Source organism: Balaenoptera ricei, chromosome 2, assembly GCF_028023285.1.
Source record: "Balaenoptera ricei isolate mBalRic1 chromosome 2, mBalRic1.hap2, whole genome shotgun sequence".
In the NCBI taxonomy this organism is placed as follows: domain Eukaryota; kingdom Metazoa; phylum Chordata; class Mammalia; order Artiodactyla; family Balaenopteridae; genus Balaenoptera; species Balaenoptera ricei.
In genome coordinates, this window is record NC_082640.1 from 166,091,626 (window position 1) to 166,118,215 (window position 26,590).

At 37.5% G+C, this 26,590-nt stretch overlaps 1 protein-coding gene across 2 annotated transcripts in view; it reads right to left on the reverse strand.

Annotated features, from left to right (window-relative positions):
* Positions 1 to 26,590, reverse strand: part of CEP128 (centrosomal protein 128) — a 428,617-nt gene extending 402,027 nt beyond the window's left edge. For both annotated transcript variants that reach the window (XM_059915805.1, XM_059915804.1), the window contains exons 1-4: positions 26,456 to 26,590; positions 24,476 to 24,630; positions 6,130 to 6,291; positions 4,364 to 4,450 (exon numbers count right to left, since the gene is read on the reverse strand). In XM_059915805.1, the coding sequence (XP_059771788.1) occupies positions 4,364 to 4,450; positions 6,130 to 6,276 (234 nt within the window). In that variant the 5' untranslated portion in view covers positions 6,277 to 6,291; positions 24,476 to 24,630; positions 26,456 to 26,590. The remainder of the gene's footprint in view (positions 1 to 4,363; positions 4,451 to 6,129; positions 6,292 to 24,475; positions 24,631 to 26,455) is intronic.

Here is a 26,590-nt window from a genome sequence, read left to right on the forward strand (position 1 = left end):
GGATGCCCTCTCACCACTCCTATTCAACATAGTATTGGAAGTCCTAGCCACAGCAGCCAGACAAGAAAAAGAAATAAAAGGTATCCAAATTGGAAGGGAAGAGGTAAAATTGTCATTATATGCAGATGACATGATACTATATACAGAAAACCCTAAAGACACAACACAAAAACTACTAGAACTGATAAATGAATTCAGCAAGGTAGCAGGATACAAGGTTAGCATACAGAAATCTGTTGCATTTCTTTGCACTAAGAATGAAATATCAGAAAAGGCATGTAAACAAACAATCCCTAACGATCCCTTTTAAAATTGCATCCAAAAGCAAAAAAAAGTACTTAGGAATAAACCTGACCAAAGAGGTTTTGAAAGACTTATATGCTGAGAACTATAAAAAACATTGATAAAAGAAATTGAAGATGACTCAAAGAAATGGAAAGATATCCCATGCTCTTAGATTGGAAGAATTAACATAGTTAAAATGGTAATACAGCCCAAAGCAATCTACAGATTTAATGCAAACCCCATCAAAATAGCCATGACATTTTTCACAGAACTACAACAAATAATCCTAAAATTTATATGGAACCCTAAAAGACGCAGAATTGCCAAAGCTATCCTGAGGAAAAAGAACAAAGCTGGAGGCGTAACCCTCCCAAACTTCAGACAATACTACAAAAAGCTACAGTAATCCAAACAGCATGGTATTGGCACAAAAACAGACATATAGATCAATGGAACAGGATAGAGAGCTCAGAAATAAACCCACATACCGACGGTCAATTAATCTACAACAAAGGAGGCAAGAATACATGATGGAGAAAAGACAGTCTCTTCAGGGAGTGGTGTTGGGAAAGCTGGAAAGTCACATGTAAATCAATGAAGTTAGAACACTCCCTCACACCATACACAAAAATAAACTCAAAATGGCTTAAAGACTTAAATATAAGACATGACACCATAGAACTCCTAGAAGAGAACATAGGCAAAACATTCTCCAACATAAATTGTAGCAATGTTTTCTTAGGTCAGTCTCCCAAGGCAATAGAAATAAAAGCAAAAAGAAACAAATGGGACCTAATAAAATTTATAAGCTTTTGCACAGCAAAGGAAACCATAAACAAAATGAAAAGACAACCTACGGAAAGGCAGAAAATATTTGCAAACAATGCGACAAAGGATTAATTTCCAAAATAAACAAACAGCTCATACAACTCAATAACAACAACAACAAAAAAAAAATCCAATCAAATAATGGGCAGAAGACCTAAATAGACATTTCTCCAAAGAAGACATACCAACGGCCAATACGCATATGAAAAGTTGCTCAACATCACTAATTATTAGAGAGATGAAAATCAAAGCTGCAGTGCGGTATCACCTCACACCAGTCAGAATGGCCATCATTAAAAAGTCTGCAAATAATAAATGCTAATGAGGGTGTGAAGAAAAAGGAACACTCCTACACTGTTGGTGGGAAAGTAAACTGGTGCAGCACTATGGAAAAAGGTATGGATGTTCCTTAAAAAACTAAAAATAGAATTGCCATAAGATCCAGCAATCCCACTCGTGGGCATATATCCAGAAAAACCTCTAATTCAAAAAGATGCATGCACCCCAATGTTCATAGCAGCAGTATTTACAATAGCCAAGACATGGAAGCAACCTAAATGTCCATTAACAGATGAATGGATAAAGAAGATGTGGTATATACATATATACAGTTGAATACTACTCAGCCATAAAAAATGAAATAACGCCATTTGCAGCAACATTGGATGAACCTAGAGATTATAATACTAAGTAAAGTAAGTCAGAAAGAGGAAGACAAATATCATATGATATCACTTATATGTGGAAACTAAAATATGATACAAATGAACTTATTTACAAAACAGACTCACAGACATAGAAAACTATGGTTACCAAAGGGGAAAGGGGGTGGGTGAGGGATAAATTAGGAATTTGAGATTAGCAGATATAAACTATTATATATAAAGTAGATAAACAAGGTCCTACTCTATAGCACAGGGAACTATATTCAATATCCTATAATAAACCATAATGGAAAAGAATATTAAAATATATATGCATGTGTGTATAACTGAATCACTTTGCTGTACACCAGAAACTAACACATTAAATCAACTATATAGTAAATCAACTATACCTCAATAAAATAATAATTATAATAATAATAATTTGAAAATGGATTAGCCTGTTACAGGCTGTTGAAAAAAAAATAGCAGGTTCTACATCAAGAGAACTTGCATGAACTGGAGCACAGTCTCAAAAAGAAAGAAACAAACAAACAAATCACTCTCCAGGGTCCCTCCCTAAACAGAACACACAATAATTAAAATTTTTTAAATAGAGGATAATACTATCATGTACTTAGAGGACTTAAAGAATACAAATAGAAAGAGTCAGATAAATCACATGATAGTTGGCACATTACATACACTCATTTTTAGGTATGCCCATTTTACTGCTATATTTTGTAACAGTAAGTATTTTAATGCTAAGAAAGCAATTTTCACTGAGCAGCCCATCAGATTCACTTCTTGTGAGAAATACTCTTTCTGAGTTGCACATCTTCCCCTAGATTACAGCAGATGCCCCCCCAGGTTACTTAAGCTGGTAGGGTGGAAATCATTGCTCTATCGAGGGAGTGTAATATAAGGCAATGAGTGACATCCCCCTCTGGCATGCTGGGAGCAGAAATCATTGAGAGACAGAACAAGAATTTGAGGAAACTAAGGGGAAGACTCTAGACCAGACAAGGAACAGCCTAAAGTAAAAGGAAAGAATCTTATTCTCCTGTGTCCTATTTTAAATATGAGTGGCTTTGCAGTCTAGGTACTTACAACTCAGATGGGAAAGAAATACCTGTTGAGCTTATCTACTTCCCATGTATAAAACTACTCCCCCAGGGCTTCCCTGGTGGCACAGTGGTTAAGAATCCGCCTGCCAATGCAGGGGACATGGGTTCGAGCCCTGGTCCAGGAAGATCCCACATGCCGCGGAGCAACTAAGCCCGTGCGCCACAACTACTGAGCCTGAGCTCTAGAGCCCGTGAGCCACAACTACTGAGGCCTTGTGCCACAGCTACTGAAGACCACATGCCTAGAGCCTGTGCTCCGCAACAAGAGAAGTCACCGCAATGAGAAGCCCACGCACTGCAACAAAGAGTAGCCCCCGCTCACCACAACTAGAGAAAGCCCGCATGCAACAACGAAGACCCAACGCAGCCAAAAAAATAAATAAATTTATAAAAAATAAAAATAAAAAAAAAACTACTCCCCCAGAGCTCAGCATTATTCAATTCTAGGCCTACCAATTCTGGGAGAACACATTCTGTGTTTTAAAAGCTTACCTGTACAGATGTTTCACTTAATACATAGTTTTATTTCCCAATTGCTCAATTCAAGGGAAATTCATCTAATATTCAACCTGACAAAGTAGGTTTTTCTCTGCTACTAGTTAATAATGTTTTTAATTTTTTACTAATAAATTAAAGAGCAAAGAATTAACTCCCATTATTAATAAGGTAGTTAAATCTAAAACATTTCATGAGCTACCCAAATATATAAAATCTATGGCCCCATTTGCAAATATACCATAAATCATAAAAATTTGGTAGATGCAAGGAAGCCCAAGTTTATTTTCTAAATGAAAGTAGTAAAAAAAACCTTATGAGAGAAAATATGTTCCCTGTGCTCAAGCAATTAGCTTCCGATTACAAGCAAATGATGACTATACTTCTGCTTTGTAAAAAGAAAATAACAAATAATCAATTAAACTTGGGACTTATGTGACAACTCAGTACAGCACAGATATATATAAAACTATCATTATAGCACACATGTAATACTAACCTTATTAGAGTGTATACTCATAATTAGAAACATGAAGGAATAAATTTCATTGGTTTTCTAAGAGTTTACAGAATATGAGTTAGCAAATTCCAAAAGAAGGAAATAAGAGACAGAATTAGCAAAATATTAATAAAAAAATATTCATTTTAGGGAATTCCCTGGTGGTCCAGTGGTTAGGACTCCATGCTCTCACTGCCGAGGGCCCAGGGTTCAATCCCTAGTCAGGGAACTAAAATCGCACAAGCCATGTGGCGCAGCCAAAAAAAAAAAAATGTAAAGCTTTCAAATTCAATAGAATCTAATCTATATAAACTAGCTGGCAAGCCATCTGACAAGCTAAATTTAAACTATAAAATAATAAAGCAGTTGAAAAGCTAAAGCTATTCACAGTGGTTACGTCCTTTATCTCACATCCATACTCCTCAACAACTAAATTTCCAAAAAGGTAGGTAAGAGAAAATGCAAACATATGTAAACATTCTTACGTGTTCTATAGCCCCCGCCTGTCCATTACTATATTCTCGATACTGTCCAAGCATCTGGTCGACTTGCCGCAGGTTCCGACTGGTGTCCTAAAGAAAGAAAGTGGACTTTATTGCTCCAAACAATGTTTTCCCCAATCAATCTTAGCGGCATATCAAACAGCTAGGTCACCCGTTTGCAAAAGGTACAATTTATATAATAATTAAGTTGGGTATCAATATACTTCATAAATATCAAATAAATCTTATTAACAGCACTGACAGAGAAACTCAAATCCATCTGCAATTTACTTGTGTGAAATCTGAAGCACAAAATTTCAATCCTTATCCAAGGTTCCATAATAAGTTGGCAACAAAACCATAAATTGGAAAAGAATCCTCATCGTCAATTTGTGCACCTCAACTAATTCAGACCCTCTTTATAGAAGAGAAATCCTGAGAAAAATCTAGTCGATTGTGTTCATGACAAGCAAATCATTAGGATCAATGTTATTTCAATTATTACTTTACCTCAAGAACTCCATTAAGAGAAAAGAAAACAAAGTATCCTTTAACTTTTAGCTATAAAATTTGTTTGTAATTACAATAAAAATGGTTTCCACCTAAATATGCTAGGTTTCACCTGAGAGGTAAATGGAGGCATTTCTTTCAAAAATATATACTTACTAATATGTTTCAGTAGTGGGAAAGTACAAGAATTTGTACTGCAAAAATCCAATATTACGTTAATTTAAATAAGTTTAGAAAGAAAAAGTCTCCTGAGTTTTAAATCAAATTATGGTTTCTCCACCAGAAATTAGCCTCTTCTTATCTAAGCATACTAACCCAAAGCAATTGAAAGCCAAAATCCATGTTTATCCAGGCAAAACGGAAGTTAAGAGATTAAAGGGTAGGAAAAAAAGTCTGAATTTTCTTTTCGCCCTTCCTCTACCTCTTTTCCAAAGCCCTTTCCTATGGAGGGAATGTAAACTGCTGCCACTCAAACTTCCAAACACTGTCAAAAATTAGCCTCTAAATAAAAATGCCATCTCAGTATCATTCATCCATGAATAATTTACCTACCCAAAATATGAACAACTTCTCTAAAGGCAAATGTCCACAAGAAGCTAAACTATGGTAATAATTCCTATTGGTTTCACTCCCACAGTATTTTATTTGAAAATACTGCCTTATCCCAAAACATTTCCACAACCTATCATATATTTCAAATATCTTTACTGACTGTGTTAGGCAGAATAATGCCCCCAAAGATGTCCAAGTCCTAATCCCTCGAACCTATGTATATGTTTCCTTATATGGCAAAAGGGATTTTGCAGCTATGATTAAGTTAAGGACATTGAGATGAGGAGATTATCCTGGATTATTGGGTGGACTCAATCACAAACATCCTTAAAAGTGGAAGAGGGAAGCAGAAGAGTAGTCAGAGTGATATGATGTAAGTACTCAACCCACCCTTCCTGGCTTTGAAGGGGAAGGAAGGGGCTGCAAAACAAGGAATGTGGGCAGCCTCTAGAAGCTGGAAAAGGAACAGATATTTCCCTAGGGCCTCCAAAAAGGAATACAGCCCTACGGACATCCTGCTTTTAGTCCAATGAAACCAGGGTCAGATTCTGACCTACAGAACTGTAAGAAAATAAATTTCTGGGTTTTTTAGACATCAGTTTTGTGCAAATTTGTTACCGTGGCATAAAAAACTAATACACTGACCGAAACCATTTCTTAGCTCAACCTAGTTAAAATCTATTACATGCAACCATTGCTAAACTAACCTGTAAAGTACTTGTTATAGTGTTGACCTTCTCAGTGACATCCACAGTAGGACGATTTCGAGTTTCCCTGTGTATTGAACTGGCAGCCCATCGACCCAATCGGTCACGAGAGCGCAAGTGGTCTGAATCGTTGGAGGATCCTGCCATTGAGGTGCAAAAATCCTTAAAAATAAATCCAGGTCAAGGTCAATCAAATGGTAAAGAGCACAGAAATAAGAGACTAATTTAACTATTTACTTTTTGATCTTTTTAAGTATTTATTACATTAGCCCTTTGCCATATCATAATTTCTAACACATAGCTTGAAAACACAAGTCACGTCCACATGTAATTCTCCCTCCTTTGTTTTTTCTGGTTTATGAGCAATTCCTCAGACATTTACAACTCCAAATAATAATAATCACTTAGTTTTGTGCAATGCTCCTAAATTTTATAAGCTCTTTCACATACAGTATCTCACATAACTCTACCAACAACACTGTAAGGTATATGACACACATAGACTGGTATCTCTACAATGAAGAAAAAAAAAACAAAACAAACCACAGATATTCTCTAAGGCTAGAACCTGCAGGTCTCAATATTAGTCTGATGTCCATTCTTTTTTCTTTAATTTATTTATTTTATATTTTTGGCTGCATTGGGTCTTTGTTGCTGTGCACAAGCTTTCTCTAGTTGCAGCGAGCAGGACCTACTCTTTGTTGCGGTGTGCAGGCTTCTCATTGTGGTGGCTTCTCTTGTTGCAGAGCATGGGCTCTAGGTGCACAGGCTTCAGCAGCTGTGGCGCACAGGCTCAGTGGTTGTGGCTCGCGGGCTCTAGAGCACAGGCTCAGTAGTTGTGGAGCACGGGCTTAGCTGCTCCGCGGCACGTGGGATCTTCCCAGACCAGGGCTCGAACCCATGTCCCCTTCATAGGCAGGTGGATTCTTAACCACTGCACCGCCAGGGAAGCCCTAGTCTGATGTCCATTCGACTAAGCTATGAGAACATGTGTATCTTTAAACAAAAATACAACACACACAGAATGACCTAAAATAAAAGAATTCCATTCACTGTACAGTGAACACTCTCATACACCTTAATTTAAAATATAGTAGAATTAAACAAATGCAGTAACAGAGGTACAAACTTGACAATAACAAGTGTGTGAGAAGATGGAATCTTCAACATCTCCACCAAAATAGAAAGCCAAACATCCTGAATATAATCTCATCAGTAGAAAAGACTCTAAATATGCTTTCCTCCCATCCTTACCTCGATTTTCAATCGAATGCAAAAGAAAATTATTTCTCGCAAGACGATCTCAAAAGTTTCAGAATACCTTTTATAGAAATTGAAGAAATGAAATATATTTATAACAAAGAAGCATCAGAGAAAATTTAATTATCAAAAGTGAAAGTTTGAGTATTCCAATAATTTCATTTTCTGCTTAATAGAAGGTTAACATAATCTTTATTTTAACATTAATTGTTATAATCTTCCTAAAATCTATATGGCCAGTTTTCTGGCCTTTTAAATATAGTATGATGAAACCTCTCTTTAATAATCAAGAATATTCTGAAATTTTTGGATCTTTATTCTGAATGCATCTGGGAAGTACATGACCATACATCTAAAGCCAAGATAAAGGGAATTTGCTAAATATGTATAGATTCTCAAGCATTTAATGAAAGTAGTCATGCTTTTAAAATATTAAATAAAATAAAACTAAATAAAAAGCAAGGAAGCTTGCTGTGAGTTTAGGTTTTTCAAAGTGAAATACAGTCTGTCCTTGTAGCACCAGGAAAAGAATCAACGAAACATCCAACTTCTTCGAACTGGCTGAGACAGGGCTAGCAAACACCTGTCACACTCGAGCCTCTCCTCTGCCCAGGCCTCTCAACTTCCTTCCTCACCTCTCTTCTCTGGTTCTCGCCCCCTTCCCCTGTCTAGAAGTACAAAGGTACAGTGCCCACGATGTAGCTCTCTAACGTCAGAAAACATGAACAAGAAACAGGCCTGAAGCAATTGTTTGGCTACGATTTTGCAGGATCACAACTGTTTAAATCCAAAAGAATAAACTTAAAAAGAAATCTTATATGTAAAGTTCACCTTTATACTTAGGAAATCACGTGTGTGTGTGTGTGTGTCTTTGCACGCCTGTGCGCACTCATGTGAGCACACCCATAAATCTATGTATGCCACATGACCTAAAATCATTTGCTCTATGTAAATGTACTTGCCAACATTTTCCATTAGTGAAAACAGGAAAAATCAACATCTTCTGAGAGCCTGCTACAATGTTAAGTACTATACAGATGCTCACACAGATAATCCAACTTAAGTCTCATAATAACGTATTAAAATGGGCAGTTAACCCCTAATCTATCAAGGATGCTGAGGGGGAGCTGTTACGTAACAAGTCCAACATCATATAATGATTTTAAGTAGCAGACCAAGGATGCAGACCCGGGATTCAGCCAGGCTTCTCCACCTTCAGTATTCTCTTCATTCTACTTTGCTCTGCTGTCCCCTAAACACTACTTAAGAACAATCTTAACAGTTAGTAAAAATCATTAAAGGCAGCAGCAGGCCATGGCTCACATGTGTCTACAGCCTCTTCAACTCCCTCTCATTTCATTTAAGCATAAAAATATCAAAATGAGGGAGATTGGGAATCAAGTAGCAATATGAAATCTGTATTAGGCACCAGGAAAAAAACTAAGTGACATATCTATGCTGCATATAATAAAGAGCCTTGAAAACAAATCAAACCATTGGCCTCAGAGTAAAGGAGTTTTTATTTCCTGTTCCTTCCACTTCTTGTATAATGGGAAATAATAATTATGCCTGGATCTGTCAAAATTTTGTATCTAAAAGTATAATGAGTTTCATTTTAATAAGTCAAAATTCTGGAAACTAAATTGGAGTTAGGATACCACCACGCAGAATAAAAAGGTAACACTGAAAAACAGATGTTAACTATAATGGCTACTGGTGAGAGCAGGAAACAAGATAACCATCTATGAGACAACCTGATTTTTTTGAGTACCAAACTTTTAATAATAATCAGTTATCTACACACAACTTCAATGGATATAAATGGTGTATCAGACCCATCGAATGAGCAGACAGTCTGAGTTTCAATTTGACTACAAACAGGGATAACTGAAAATTTTATGGTTATTTTTAAAAATTTGGGAAAATATTTAAAATATAAAATAGTACAGAGACTAATATAACAAGCATGCATGTATCTACTACCTAGAATGTTATTATTATTCTTTTCTATTTCTGTCTTCTTTATTCTATTTCTATCACCTTATTTCCCTATTATTTTAAATAATATATTCTTATTATTATTTCCTATTCTGACACGTGTGCTTCTAATATTTTTAATAAAATATTTAGAATACTATAAATAAAGTCTTAGTACCCTTACACACTACCCTCCACCCAGTACTACTCCTGCCCCACCTCCCCTGGGATAACTACCAGAATGATTTTGTGTTAACTTTCCACACCACACTTTTATACTTTTACCACAGGTATATGTACCTTGCAGTCTTTCGTAATGGAAAACACATTATAATCAGTTGATAAATATTAACAAGTAAAGACACGGGATATGTGAATTTAAAACAGAAAATCTTAGCAGCATTACACAAAATTAACAACAGCATTAACTAAATTATTTGTAATTGTCACATTAAAGAAAAAAAAACCTCTCACCCCTATTAAGGATTACATACTTTTAATAAGAAAAAAATCACACTTTCCAGCATGAATTTCACTAATTCACACACAAAGTCTTCAACTTTTAATTTCAATTACTTTGAGCAATAAAAGATGTTCAAACTCCTGCATCTGATGGAACTCCTGTAGAAATATCAAGATTTTAAGGTGAGATATATCTGAGAATTTTGCATGGTTTTTTTTAATAGCTTATGAAACATTCACTTTTACAGCATATGAAAGGACTTCAATTATGTGTCATAAGGGTTGAAGGACTTTAAAGACATTAAAGAATCTGATTATAATAAAAAATAGAAATTAGATTAGTATTTCATTGTTGGTAAAAACTTAGCACTTTCTAAAACTATTACTGACAATTCAAAAGGTCAAACACGCCTCTCATAGGTAACAGAGAGAGCACCTGACCCTAAATGTCACAAAGCAGAAGGCAGATATGGTGGCAGAGGTCCAATCTTAACAAAAGATGCCAGTCAGCCAACACCTCCACTCCCCAGACATGGAGTTGATGGAGGAAAAGAGAAACAAATGAGGAAGAAGTGGCCACTAGAGTTGGCCCATGAAGATAGTTCCCAAGAACCCCTTAAGATAACTAAGAAGAGAAGCACAAAACAGTAAGCGCCAATTATACACTCTTCACTGACCATTAAGAATGTACTATTTTATACTACAAGTAAAAAATGAGTTTTAAAAAAGTACTGTTTATCCTAATATCAGTGGCATTAATGAAAATAAGATTTTCAGGCCTCTGAAAATCTTCCCCCCAGTGAAATCGTACCCAAAGTATTAGATTCACTCCATGTTGATAAAAGCATACTGAGCAGTCACATAAAAAAACAAATATGCATGGCCATGCAAAACTGTTCTATCTAATAACTTAAGAAATATAAATTATCAGTGAGATGCTTTTCTAGCCCATTAACTTGTTTTCCTTTAAATAATTATGTCTATGTTAGCCAGGTGGTAGGGGAAGGAACACTCCTATCCTCTCCTACTGGATATGTGTAAGTTGATATAAATTGTCTGTTATGTCAGCAGTTTGTACATTTAACCTACCAACTACACTTCCAAAATTTCCCCTAACAAAATCATCTGAAATACATACAGAAATTTATATATAAGGATATTTACTGAGAAGTGATAATACAGGGAAAAGAAAAACAACTTATATTTCAAATTATAAGAGAATGGTTAAAACACAGTACATACAGGTAATAGAACAGTACACAGACATTAAAACCCTGTTTCCAGGGCTTCCCTGGTGGCGCAGTGGTTGAGAATCTGCCTGCCAATGCAGGGGACATGGGTTCGAGCCCTGGTCTGGGAAGATCCCACATGCCTCGGAGCGACTAGGCCCGTGAGCCACAGTTGCTGAGCCTGCGCGTCTGGAGCCTGTGCTCTGCAATAAGAGAGGCCGTGACAGTGAGAGGTCCGCGCACCGCGATGAAGAGTGGCCCCCACTTCCCGCAACTAGAGAAAGCCCTCGCACAGAAACGAAGACCCAACACAGCCATAAATAAATAAATAAATAATTTAAAAAAAAAAAAAAAAAAACCCTGTTTCTGGAGACATTAAACAGCAATGCAAGGGATAAAAGTATGAATCCCAATTTTGTAATAAACATTATATGATGTCTGTATGTGAATACAAATTACCCATATACCAATTTAGAGGAGCAGGAAAGGACGATGACAAAAGGGGAAGAAAATAAAAGTATATATATTTACCATGTAGAGTTTACAGCCGATTTCTATTTTTTAAACATTCCTATCCTTCCTGAATTTTCTACAATGATTGAATAATCAGAAAGAAAAATATAATATATAGTTAAAAGAAAGAAAAACAAATATAAAGATCCCCTTCAGAGATAGCAGATTAATAACAAGTTGACAACCTGGAAAATGTGTTTAAATAAAAGCTACACATTCAGAACCCCCTTTTTCCTAGCAGCTGTTTCCTTTTCCTTCCTGGCAACTTACCTGACCATTCTTCCTAGTCCCCTAACATCTATCTAGGTAGGGTCGTGTCACCAGTTCTCACCAAGTGATGAGCTAAAGAATTAGGATTTCAATGCCAATTTCTAACGTTTCATACTGAAGAGTACTGGCTGGCCAAAGAAACCATTTATCATGAGTTTGTGAGCTAAAAGAATGATTTTTTTAAAATTATGTATGATTCTTTCTTTGCAATTTTGTTGAACGACAGTCATTAGATTCAAAAAATGATTCTCTTAAACATCCTAAATACTGGAATGAACTTAAAAATTGAAGGACTATGTGAAAATATATTAATGTGTACTGGCATGGCTTATGCAATCAAATTCTGCTTTGGAAAACAAATTTAAAGTGGTTCATGAATGATATTTACTCACTACTACAATTTGAATTCCAAAGAAGAATTATTAAGACTAGTAGAAAAACACCTAGTATGCTCAAGAAAAATCTTCATCATTATTTTTAAAGAGTTAAAAGAAAAAAGTTCAGTTGGATTAGAAATTCATTCTTATTACCATAAGAAATTTCAGCATGATGTTTGTTGACAAAAGAAAAGAAAGAATTGCTAAATTTGAAGAATGATTAAAGAACTCTTAAAGAACAATTTAAAGAAACAATCACCTAAATCCTGGTTAAATGTGAGAAAGGCATTTCCTTTAACTGGAGAAAAAGCAGTAAATACTCTCTGCAGCCTACTACCACCTACTGGTACAACAAAATTTACCATTGATGGGAAAGCAGTACTATTTACGCTGTCTGCTTTTCAGATGCTGAGCTTCTTCCAAGACTCTGGAGAGGACTAAGATGGGTGACCTTGGGTGAAAGTCTCCAGAGACTTAGAGAAAGCTCTGGGTCTGAAAACAGATGGTACAATTCTTAGAATAGTTTATTTAGCTGCTCCCAACACATCAGTATTTAAAGGCATAAATATTGTTGTTTCTGCCTTAATGAACCTTATAACGAAGACATATGGCCACCAGAGCAAGTAATGAACCCTTCATCAGTTCTCTCCCACTGAGGATCTATCCATCAAAAACAAATGCCCATATGCAAACCTGAACACTGCAAGAGAGGAAAACTGCATTCAGCCCTGTAATTTCAACCCTTTAATAAGAGGACTTGCAGTGAGTCTTTACAAACTCAAGTCCACCTCTTTTATTATTTCCTAAAGAGCCATCAGATTGTCTTCATTATAATGATGCACATTTGTATGTATGAGAGCTGTAATTTATTGATTCTCAAGCCTCTTTTCCTCAGAGCCAGTTTAAAACAATTAGGATTTGCAAGTTGTTCCATAAAAGATAAGCAACCAGCATCAGGGGTGATGTTTCACAAAGGCTGACTAGTGCATGTTAAGTAGGTGATTGCCTCTGTGGCCTCCAAGTGCCTCAAACGTCCCTGTCCAAGGCAGCTGTCCTCAAAGAACATATTCAAGGTAATGATGCTGATATTTAAAGGAGGTCAGGGGAGCTAGGGAGTGTATTTTAAAGCCTAATCACTAACCAAGTTCAAAATTTTTAATACATTTCTCACTGTTTCAATAGCTGTAGGACGTGTGACTGCCTCATCCTTCAAGAGAAAAAGTTAACAAACCAGCAGAGGTTACCATGTACAAACAATTATCACCTGTATCTGTCTTCTTTATGTCAGTCCTCCTCTGTAACTTAATCTCCTCAAACCCTTTTGGTAAATTCATATAAGATCAAAGTTAGATTGGAAGAATCAATATTGTCAAAATGACTATACTACCCAAGGCAATCTACAGATTCAATACAATCCCTATCAAATTACCAATGGCATTTTTCACAGAACTAGAACAAAACATTTTTTAATTTATATGGAGACACAAAAGACCCCGAATAACCCAAGCTATCCTGAGAAAGAAAAATGGAGCTGGAGAAATCCGACTCCCTGGCTTCAGACAATACTATAAAGCTACAGTAATCAAAACAGTATGGTACCGGCACAAAAAAAGAAATACAAATCAATGGAACAGGACAGAAAGTCCAGAAATAAACTCACGCACCAATGGTCAATTAATCTACAACAAAGGAGGCAAGAATATACAATGGAGGAAAGACAGTCTCTTCAATAAGTGGTGCTGGGAAAACTAGACAGCTACACATAAAAGAATGAAATTAGAACATTCTCTAACACCATACAAAAAAATAAACTCAAATTGGATCAAAGACCTAAATATAAGGCTGGACACTATAAAACTCTTAGAGGAAAACATAGGCAGAACACTCTTGGACATAAATCGCAGCAATATCTTTTTTGATCCACATCCTAGAGCAGGGGTCCCCAACCCCCGGACAGTCCATGGCCTGTTAGGAACCAGGCCACACAGCAGGAGGTGAGCATCGGGCGAGTGAGCGAAGCTTCGTCTGTATTTATGGCCACTCCCCATTGCTCACATTACCACCTGAGCTCCGCCTCCTGTCAGATCAGCGGCAGCATTAGATTCTCATAGGAGTGTGAACCCTACTGTGAACTGCACATGTGAGGGATCTAGACTGCACGCTCCTTATGAAAATCTAATGCCTGATGATCTGAGGTGGAGCTGAGGCAGTGATGCTAGCACTGGGGAATGGCTGCAAATACAGATTATCGTTAGCAGAGAGGTTTGACTGCATGGAGACCATAACAAATCAATTGCTTGCAGACTCATATCAAAAACCTATCAGTGAGTGGCAAGTGAAAACAAGCTCAGGGCTCCCACTGATTCTGCATTATGGTGAGTTGTATAATTATTTCATTATATATTACAATGTAATAATAATAGAAATAAAGTGCAGATTAATGTAATGCGCTTGAATCATCCCGAAACTATCCCCCCCGCCCTGGTCCATAGAAAAATTGTCTTCCATGAAACCGGTCCCTGGTGCCAAAAAGGTTGGGACCACTGTCCTAGTGTAATGAAAATAAAAACAAAAATGAACAAATGGGGCCTAATTAAACTTAAAAGCATCTACACAGCAAAAGAAAGCATAAGCAAAATGAAAAGACAACCCACAGAATAGGAGAAAATATTTGCAAACAAAGAGATCAACAAGAGATTAATCTCCAAAATATACAAACGTCTCATGCAGCTCTATGTCAAAAAAACAAACAACCCAATTAAAAAATGGGCAGAAGATCTAAATAGACATTTCTCCAAAGAATACATACAGAGGGCCAAAAAGCACACAAAAAGATGCTCAACATCACTAATTACCAGAGAAATGCAAATCAAAATGACAATTAGGTATCACCTCACACGGGTCAGGATGGCTATCATCAAAAAGTCTACAAACAATAAATGCTGGAGACAGTGTGGAGAAAAAGGGACCCTCTTGCACTGTTGGTAGGAATGTAAATTGGCACAACTGCTATGGAGAACAGTATGGAGGTTCCTTAAAAAACTAAAAATAGAACTACCTATGATCAAGCAATCCCATTCCTGGGCATATCCAGAGAATCCGAAAGGATACATGCATCCCAATGTTCACTGGAGCACTATTTACAAAAGCCAAGACATGGAAGCAACCGAAATGTCCATCACCAGAGGAATGGATAAAGAAGATGTGGTACATATATACAATGGAATATTACTCGGCCATAAAAAAGAATGAAATAATGTCATTTTCAGCAATGTGGATGGACCTAGAGATTATCATACTAGGTGAAGTAAATCAGACAGAGAAAGACAAATATATGATATCACTCATATGTGGCATCAAATTTTTTTTAAAAAGATACTAATGACCTTATTTACAAAACAGAAACAGACTTACAGATATCAAAAACAAACTTATGGTTACCAAAGGGGAAACGTGGCAGGGAGGGATAAGTCAGGAGCTTGGGATGAACACACACACACACACACACACACACACACACACAACTATATATAAGACAGATAACCAACAAGGACCTACTGTAGAGCACAGGGAACTTGACTCAATATTCTGTGACAACCTATATGAGAATCTAAAAAAGAATGAATATATGTATATGTATCACTGGCTCACTTTGCTGTACACCAGAAACTAACACAACATTGTAAATCAACTATACTCCAGTAAAACTAAAATTGAAAAAAAGAATATTTAAGAGTAACTGGGTTTGGGAGAGCTTTTTTAGAGAAAAGTAGTCAGGACAGGGGTCTCTTAATCAGAGAACTTAATGATGAGAAGGAGCCAGTCACACGGACATCTGGGGGGAACTGAATTCTAGACAGGCGGAAGAGCAAATGCAGAGCACGTGAAGCAGGAAGGAGTTTGGCAGGTTTGAGAAACAGCAAAAGGCAGGAGCACAGAGAGCAAGGAGTAAGGTGGCAGGGGATGAAGTCTGAGAAGCAGGCTAGGGACAGCGCATGGAGAGCTTCAAGGCTGAGAGAAGTGTGGATTTTGTTCCAGTCCTCATGTAAGTTCCATGAAGGGAGGCATCAACTCTACGTATTCACTGTTGACACCACAAGGCCCAGAACTCTAACACAGCTGGCACTTGGAGGAGATCCACTGGACTGACAGTGAATCAAGAACACCAAACCTCAAGTCATCACCTGCCCACAACCCAAGGCCAGCTCCATGTGGCGGGGACATTTTCCAAAGTGACAGAGTGGTTGAGACCTCACGCCAAATCTTTAGCTTAAGACTGCCTGGGCTACTCAACGGCATCTATTACCACCTATATGAGGACGCATAAGAGGGAGCTAATTATAATGTGTCTTGCCCTGCTCCTGAATAATTAAATGTTTTATTGTGATGTTACAATTTGAACTTATTACCTTTTGTTGGGGAATAAAATTAAATATAATGAGGACTGTTAGTCTCCTCACAAAAAAAGACCCAAGTCAACTGTCCAGTTCAGTAGCTAGTTCTCAGTTAAGTCAGGAGATAATATAAGCCACAGGAACAGAATCAAAGAGGTACAACAGATTCGTGCATTCATCATTTACTGAATCGTCACTACATCAGAAATGAAAGATGAAAGTAAGTAAGTCACAGTCCGTGATGGGAGAGAAAGACTTGTAAAAGTTCTATATACGGTGAACTAAGTCATATGACAAAATGCCCGGGGAGCCAGGTTAGGATCTCTCCACCCATCTGGAAGGATGAGAAGAAGTTTGACAGATGGATGAGACAAAGAAACGAGATTCAGTTAAAAAACATCTGTCTCAGAGGAACTAGAGAAGAGACAAATAAGCAGAGCTCTCCCATCCTTCCACCAGGGCATGGATTTAAAACTGTCTCCGGATATTCCTAAATATCCCCTGGGGCAGGGATGGGGTGGGTGAGTAAAATCATTCCCAGTTAAGACCTTCTGATCTACAGAATTAAATATATAGGCATACTAACATACATATACTAATATTCCAAATACACTAGATGTGATTTTTTATTGTATGTTCCACTTATTCCTGTTGTTGCCATCCATTTCCTCTCTTCCTCTCTCCTCCTTCCTCCCTCCCTCCCTTCCTCTCTCTCTCTCACACACACACACCTCTATTCCATGGATGGTGCCAGGAGGACTCAGCCCCCAGGCTCCATTATGCTCCCCTTGCTGGAGTTAAGAGGGCAGAGTCGCATGGACCAGGACCCATCAAGCAGGGGGCAGGGGCATTTCCGGAAAAGGCTATGTGGCATACAAAATGACTGTTTACTCAGACGTGGAGATAAAACTAGTAGCTGCTTGAGTATATATCTGCCAGGTGTTAAAAATTAGTGCAGTTTTAAAAGAAAATAAAGTTACTTAACAACTCTTTCCCTGTCTCACAGATATTCTAGACCCTTACACCTACACATACTTCTAAAAGAAATGCGGCAGTTTAAAAAATTAAATTAAAACATGTCAAGATAAAAAACAATAAACAAAAACCCAAGAGAAGAAAAAAAAAAGAAAACAGAGAGAAATGGACGCTAGCAAACAGAATGGATTTCTTACTTGTAGTTCAGCCCTAGAATTGTACTCTCTCTATTTGCTGACAGATAAAAAATAAATACAAACTGCACTATTCCCAAAACAGCAGACAATAATGCAGCCCTCTAGGGGTGCAGGCAACCCCTGATAATTGTCCAAACTGTTCCAGATTGGGCAAGACATCAGCCTGGGCAAAGACAGAGCTAGGATCCCCGAGTTTCTAACACCATTCTGTTTAAATCAGAGGATGAAAAGTGGAGAACTATAGACCAAATCCAGCCAACCAATAGGTATTTTAAAATAACACTCATTGTGTTACCTTAAAACCTTAATTTGAAAACAAAGAGACTTCACATAAAAAATCTAATTTCCAGTTTCTCTTGAAAAATCCAAAGATCTGGCAACACTGGGGATGGATTTTCCCATGGCAACACAGACGTAAATAGTGGCTGCCCTGGAGTTAGTCATGTACCTTCCTCTTGCCCTTTGCCCTTTGCAGTCCCCACTGGGCCTGCTTCAGCAACGTGTTACCCAATTAGCAGTTGAGTTTGCAACCCTACTTTGGATAAAGAACCAAGACAAAGGAAGTTTATCAGCCTCATTCTCCAGTTAAAAATGAGCAATTCAACTGTGAAGAATTAATCAAGGTTAAATGCTCGAAAGATAATGCTTTCCTCTACAGACCAGAAGGGAAATTGAGTAATACAGCTTCGATATTAGCCATGCCTATACACTGTAAAACCAGAACGAGATACAAGCATTGAGCATAAGGACTTGATTTTCAGCAAACTACTTAGAATGTTTTCGCACTATTGTATATAGAAGAAATGAAATGCAGAACACAGTGTTGTACCTTGCATAATTTGGCTCCAATTCTTCACCCCTCCCAAGATGCACTGCCCTCCTACCATAGGTAGAGTTACCCCCCGTCTCTGAGCTCAGCTATTTGACCTACTTTGGCCAATTGGATTTTCGCTGACATGGCACAAGCAGATGCTTGAAATGGGATTACGCACTGGAACCTACTCCCCCACAACTCTTCCATCACCATGAGGACACGCCCACGCTATCCCACCGGAAGGTGTGGGATACATGGTTGCCCCAGTGGCTTCCAGCTTGGATCAGCCGGAAGACCGGACAGCTGAGCTCAAACAAACGAGTCTAGCCAAGATAAGCAATTAAAGTGTACTGTTGTATACAGGCAAGGTTTTATTTATTATGCAGTAAAGGTCAACTGATATATATAGGTTACTAGTAAGTCATTTGATTTGGTTCAGAAGATGGTTAATTTCCTGACGTTTCCTCTCGAGCCTGCTCTCCTTGAGAAAACATGTTGGTTTCAGACTCTTCTAACCGTAGAAGCAAAAAAGGACAGGTTCATATTAGGATGCACAAAATGAGCATTAACAATTGACATAACAAGTGACAGGCCACCAATTTTTGAGAAAGTAATCATAAATATCAGTTGGGGCTATTTATTTATTCCCTGTAACATTAAGGTTTTCAAAAGAAACATACTATTTCTTAAGTGTATTATAAAGCTTATTTGTTTTCTTCCTATTAGTTTTTCAAGTAGAAACAGAAACTCCTCTCGACTTTCCTAGTGAACAAAACAACATTAAAAATTTTAAGAAAGGGAAATATTTCTTATTGCTATTTATACCTTAAATTTGCATATTGCTTTATAGCTTACAAAGAATTTTCATTAGCATTTTCCCTTTTGATCTCCACTTGAATCCTATAAAGTTGGTATAATTACAACCCTTTACTTTTGTCGCTAAAGGAAAACAAAGTTTTGAGTAAAATACTTATCCATGATTGCTTTGATAAAAAGTTACAATAACAGAACTGGAACCTAGATCTTGTGTCTCTAAGCCAGTGCCTTTTCCACAGCATTCTTAGATGCAAAAGAACTGTGTAAATTCCAAATACATTGCCCAATCACTGAAATGTCTAGGGGTTTTTTTGTCTTTCCCTACTATATTTCTTAAGATCCATTCCCCCCACCATACACACACAACCAGTGCATTTAAGGCCAAACTATTCCATATGTACCCATTTATTCAGAACTAAAGGTTTATATAATGAATACAGTATACAATAATAAAGTATTAACTATGTAAATCTGCTATACATCCAATTTTCTACAGCTATTTTAAGATGAGTTTTAAATAATCCTGTCTCGTATTAGGAATATTTACAACCTCTTTCAAGCCGAAAAGCATTCCCTTTTTTTTTTTTCCAGAAATCATATCCTAAAGCCTTAAACTTAAAAAAAAAAGTATCATTAATATTTTTCCTCCACTCTTTCTCAATCCCCATATTTCTTTCTTCCCCCACTCTTCTTTTACTTCATATCTTTAGTTCTCCCTTTAACTCTTCTATAATAATGAACTGGAATAATTTTTAATGTACTTAGAAATATGCTTACTCAAGAGTTTGGTATTTTTTATTCTTAATTTTTAAAGTGGGTAAAAAGAATGATGTGTATATTCTTTCTAAGATATAATAAAAACTTATAATTTGTTTTTAAAAGGTGATTGTAATTCTTTGTACCATGAACTGTTTCCTTTAATATTTTTAAATGTATACATAAAAATTTTAAAGATATAGAATTAGAAAGGAATCCAACTATAATAAAATACAGCTCAATATCATATAAAACCAGCTACATTGAAACACTGAATTACTGCAAGTACATGGACGTAAACTCCAGTTAAGAACCTCAATTTCAAAAACTTTCAAAAAACAGAAGTTGAAATAATAATGCTGAATAGCTAATGCTCTAACATCACAGCTTGCTATATGAAAATAACCCTACAAAGTAAGTACCATTGTCATCATTATATGTAGATAAGAGGCTTAAAGAAGCTAGGTAAGGGACCCAAGGTTACACAGCTTCCAACAGCAGAGCCGAGTCGTGAGCCTTTCTTCAAGGCCCAGATTCCTAACTATGTATGTATCCCTTCTCATTACCACCGGCACCATTCATAATTCAGGACTTTTCTTAACTCATTACTAGCCACTATAATGGTTTCTCTGAGTCTTTTTCTATCCATTCCAACCTTCACTGACACTCCACTGCCCATGTGATTGAGTCTAGGTTCTTGAATCAGGAATTCAAGACCCTAATCAAGCCACCCTTCTCTTAACGAAAGAACCATAGAAAATATAAGGCCTACATTTAGCTATTACACCAGCTATTCTCCTACCACTTCCATCCCTCACTAATGTCATTAGGTCTGACTGAAATGTCGTCTGCTGTCGGCCACTGCCACCTATTTAAATTCCACCCATCTTTCCAGGTAAAGGTCAAATAATACAATCTCAGCGAAGCCTTCCATCTCCAGCCAGAAGTGACCTTCTCTCTGTCTGCATACTTATAGTTCCATACTTAAAGCAAGACAATAATTAAACATGTCCATAATATGTAATTATTCCTGCCACAGAATTTTTTTCAATTTCTCAAATATGTTATGCTCATCTCACCATCATACCTATGCTGGATTCACCACCCAGAACATTCTTTTCACTCCTTTTCCTTTGGCTAACTCTTACTTGTCCTTCAAATCTCAGTTCAGAGGAAACTTCCCCTAGAAAGCCTTCCTTCACTGCCCCCACCTTAACCCTGGGCCAAGAGCCCACCTTGGACACCAACTCCTCACAGCCCAGACATAGCTAACTGGCTGTTTACTTGTCTGTCTCCCTTCTAGTCTCTAAATCTCATCATAGACTCCATTTACTTTGTTCATGGCTGTATTTCAACACCGAGCATAGCACCTGGTGTGTAGCTGGAATATTTTTTAATGAATTTACAATTAAATTCTCCTTATTACACTGTCTGATTAATCCAGAGACAAATTTCAAAGTACAGAACTTTGCAATTGGTGATTCTAATTAAATAATTGTTGGATGAAATAATTTTTGCAGTAAATAGCCTAGATTAATTATCTTAAGTCCTCAGACAATATGGATTGAACTGCAAAATAGTATAAATATGAATACTTGATATGTCTTTAGAGTAAACAAGGATAATCATTTCAAATTCATTTGAATGCATTAAAACTTATAACTGAATCAAACCTAGGTTTGCTTGAATTATTGCAAATCACTTTCTCATTGCTATTTGCAGCTACCTACATTCCTCAATTATTATTTATCGGTACTATAAAGCTCTACACACTCCAAATTACCTAGGCTCTTTACTATCTGTGTCCATTCTCAGTACTGTTTTAATGTACCAATTGCCACTCATAAGCTAACCCATTTTTGCCATTTTAAAGCCTTCACTCTCCCACCATCGAGCTTCTTCCTTCTTCCTACAATCTATAAAATTATCTCTTCTTTTTTTATTTTTTTAACTTTTTTTTTTTAATAAATTTATTTATTTATTTTTGGCTGCGTTGGGTCTTCGTTGCTGCACGCGGGCTTTCTCTAGTTGCGGCGAGTGGGGGCTACTCTTCCTTGCGGTGCGCGGCCTTCTCATTGCGGTGGTGGAGCACAGGCTCTAGGCGCGTGGGCTTCAGTATTTGCAGCACACGGGCTCAGTCGTTTTGGCTCGTGGGCTCTAGAGCACAGGCTCAGCAGTTGTGACTCGTGGGCTCTAGAGTGCAGGCTCAGTAGTTGTGGCACACAGGCTTAGTTGCTCTGCGGCATGCGGGATCTTCCCGGACCAGGGCTCGAACCCGTGTCCTGCACTGGCAGGCAGATTCTTAACCACTGAGCCACCAGGGAAGTCCCTCTTTTTTTAAAATAATAATCAGAGTTCACTTCTTCCAAGAAGTCTGTCTTCACTAAAAGCCTAGTTCAGGCTTAGCCTTAATTCACCTATTCATTCATCTATGAGCTCATTCAGTCATGAGTACCTGTTTCATGGCAAACACTGTGCATAAAGTAGATTTTAAATGTTCATCAGCTAAATGGATTCATGTAACCACAAATACTCCCATCTCCCACACAATCCAAGTACCAGTATTGTACAGATATACATCAAGGATTATATGAATTTCAGGAAGGTGCTAATATCTGATAAAGACCTGATAAGCCTCTTAGGATCATTCATAATTATTAATAAGACACCAGAAACAAGGTTAAAGAACTAAAGTAAAAACTCAGAAAAATATTTGGATTCTATGAAAACCAAAGAATTCATCATCTCTTTAAAAAAATAGAAAAAAGAACATTCCAGTAGTAAAAGGTGCACAGGATAAACAGGCAATTCACAGAATACGTGTAATATATTCTATTTCGCTAATTAGAGAATTGCAAATTAAAATAATGATATTCTTTTTTATCTGTTTTGTACCTGTGAAAAAAAAGTTCTCACCACCAAGGGCACACCTTGTTGTAAGAATATTAACTAGGATAGCTTTTCTAGAGAACAATCTGGCAAGTAAAAATAAGTAATATGCACATGTTTTGACCCAGAGATTCTACTTCTATAACTATTTCCCTAAGAAAACAAAAGCAGATGTATGTATAAGATGTATGTATACTCTTAGATGTAGATGTAGGTAAAAGAGCTTCATTGCAGAATTATTTATAGTAGTAAAAAAAAAAAAAAACCACAAATCCACTGATAAGGGATATATTAAATGTATCTAGTCATTTGGGATACTATGTAGCAGTTAAAAGAGACAAGGTAAAATTTTATATGTACATTATTACAAGAAAGAAACACACTATAGAATAGTATGAATATATTGAAACATTTCATATTAGAATCAACCCAGTGACATTATTACATGGATTACAGTGAATCTACTCCAGGTTATTTTTATATTACTTCCAAATGTGTCAAGACTGCAGTTGAAAATTTCTGGACTAAATTATCCTAACAGGCCCCTCCAGCTCTAATATTCTTTAATTCTAAGAACCTTTTACACATTTATCTTAGACAAAGTGTTATTACAAGACCCCAATCGGTCTTCCCTACATGTTTAAGTGCCCTTTATCTAAATGCAATGTGAAAATGCTAAAGTGTCCAGAATTTTAAATCTATGATGCAAAACCTGAGTTAACACTATCCTCTTGATTATCAATGACAATTTATGTTGCATACATACACTTATAGAAATCACAGATACAGTTACCTCTTACCTCAATAATAACATAAAGACCATTATATTGATATCTTGGAAAAAAAACTAAGAAAGATAATAGAACCCTTTGAACATTTAAAGAGATGAATAACAAGAAACGTGGCTTACATGGTACACAATATAAAAATACTAACCGCAAATCAAACCCTATTAGAGGGCAATCAGAGACCACAGTGCGGCCTCTGTGTAGTGGGCAGGACTGGGATTTAGAGTCAGAAGACCTGGCGATGAAGACCACTCTTCTGGCTCCAGAATCCAAGCAAATCAAATAACCTATCTGAGCCTCAACTGCTTCATTTCTAAAATGAACAGAAGGATAATAAATGTATTATATACAACATGTAAAAGGTGCCTAATACAGGGCCTGAGACAAAATCGGTTCTCAAATACTTGCCTAATAGAAGCAGGTGCATTATTATTGCTTTTATTAAGGTATCTAGCTTGTTCCCCTGAATTTTTGTAATACTGCATGTACAACCATCCTATTTAATTTTGATACTGCATGTTAGAAAGGGGTTTCTTGCTCCTTAAAAGTCTATTTGTTGCCATATTCTTTTCCACTATAAATATGCAAAAATATGTTATCTCAGAAACTCAGGGAGGAAGCATACTTACAAAGCACACCCCCAAAGCTCTGTGTTGCTGTCCTCTGAGCTCAGTGCTCTTCTTAGGCACATATGTCTGCCTCCTATCATTTCTTCATGAGGTTCAGGGCAAAAGGCCTAGTCAAATGGATGATCTTGGTTGCCCCTACACTTTCCCCAAACCACCTACAGATAAATGAAACAAGGAGTAAAACACACCTACAACCTTAATTTTTTTTAAACAATTAAAGACAAAAATAAGCTCACCCTATGTACAGTTTGTGTACATAGCAGAGAATATATCACATCAAGTCAGAGAACAGAGAAAATGTTCCTTGGATCATGCAAAAGCCCCACTGAAGCCACAGGAATTCTTCACACCCAAGTGCCCAGCCAGCATACTCCTCACTGGTGACTTCCGCCCATACCTGGTCATGCCTTGGGCAGGCTAGAGCATGTCGCAGCGTGAACTGTAGCCCAAGTCTAGCCAAAGGTACTATCCCTAAGCATGTCTCTCAGTGGGTAAACTAACTAAGGCAGGTAATGAAATTAACATGTTACTTCTGAATTTAATGGCCCGACTGTATTTCCAAGCCAGTAAATGAACTACATGCTAGCACTCCTAAAGGAAATATTTTATAAACTGCCCAGCTCTTCCTACATTTAGTATTGCAATTAAATAAGTAAAAGTAAAATGCCTTTGGTTTTAAGAGCTGTGGACAGAAATATTCTCAGTTCTTTGTGACGCCTTTCAAAGCAGTCTGTAAGAATCCACTAAAAATTATCCACAGAACTGCTGGTTGTCCACAGAAAAAGTCGATCTGGGAATACATCTGTCAACCACTCCAAGAAAAAAGGTATTCTCTTAATCAAAATATACAGTCAAGAGACAGTTCAAGTTGACCCAGAGGTCACGCAATGGCAGAGAGGACACAGGTATGATACATGCTTAACTCTTTTAACAAAGCAGCTACTACCTTCATTCTATGAGTCATAGACACCCCCAAATTTCTCTGTGCCAACATGAAACTACCAAAATTTTAATCTTCTATCTGTGCTGTCCAATACGTCACTAGCCATATGTGGCTTATGTGCTATAAATGTAAACTAGATGCAATACTTAGTAACATTTTTTAAAGTTTTTTAGGATGTAAAATATCTCAAGTTTCATACTGACTACAGGTGGAAATGAAAACATTTTGGATCTACTGTGCCAAACCAATTACTTAAAGAAATTTCACCAGCTCCTTTTTACTTGTTTAGTGTGAGTACTCGAAAATTTCACCTTGCATTGTGGCTCACACTATGTTTCTATTAGCACAGCTCTGTATAGTTAATAAAAATAACTAACAAATACTGAGCACTCCCAATGGCCCAGGCCCTGTGTTAGATACTCTACGTAACACTTGGCACAAGGCTACAAAGCGGTTTTACAAGATGTCCGCGGAAGTGACTGAGCTCCATCAAACCGACAAAGGATGCAGCTTAAATTCAATGTCAGGTGTTCCTACGAAATAACTCAAATAAGGGGCTGTTAAACAGCTGACACTGGGGCAACTCCCATGTTGGCATAGGAAAGACAAATCATTGATACAGCGTTCCCAAGGGTAGCAAATTTTTGTGACTCTAAAACATGTACAAAACGTCCAATTATATCCCAGGCCAGGCAAGTACACGCCAGAATGAGGCCAAACTCCTTGACAGCTCAAGCTTCACAGCTGCTAGTGGCAGGACAAGCTGCTCTCAAAAAGAGAACAATGAAGTTCAAACTCCCTGCATAACTTGACCAGGACCTGACTGTGGACACCCACGCCGAGGGAGGGGGGCGTCGGGGTGCCAGGCACGCCGTCTCCCCCAACTTTAGCACATACACCACCCATCCACGGCCCTACCCCAGATCTCCGGGCGGCTTTGGCGTCCCCACCCCTGGGACGAGGGGAAGCGGGACCTAAAACGTCTACGATAGGATAGGGAAGTGGTAAAGAGCAAGGGGACGGTTGGGCGCAGGTACCTGAGACAGAAGAGGACCCCAGGTCCTTAATGCCGGATCATTGCCGAGGCCCCACCCGGCTCCCGCGGCCACCAGTGACCCAGAAGCTGTAACTGACTGGACGCAGCGACGAAGCCGACTCTGCTCTCCCCAGAC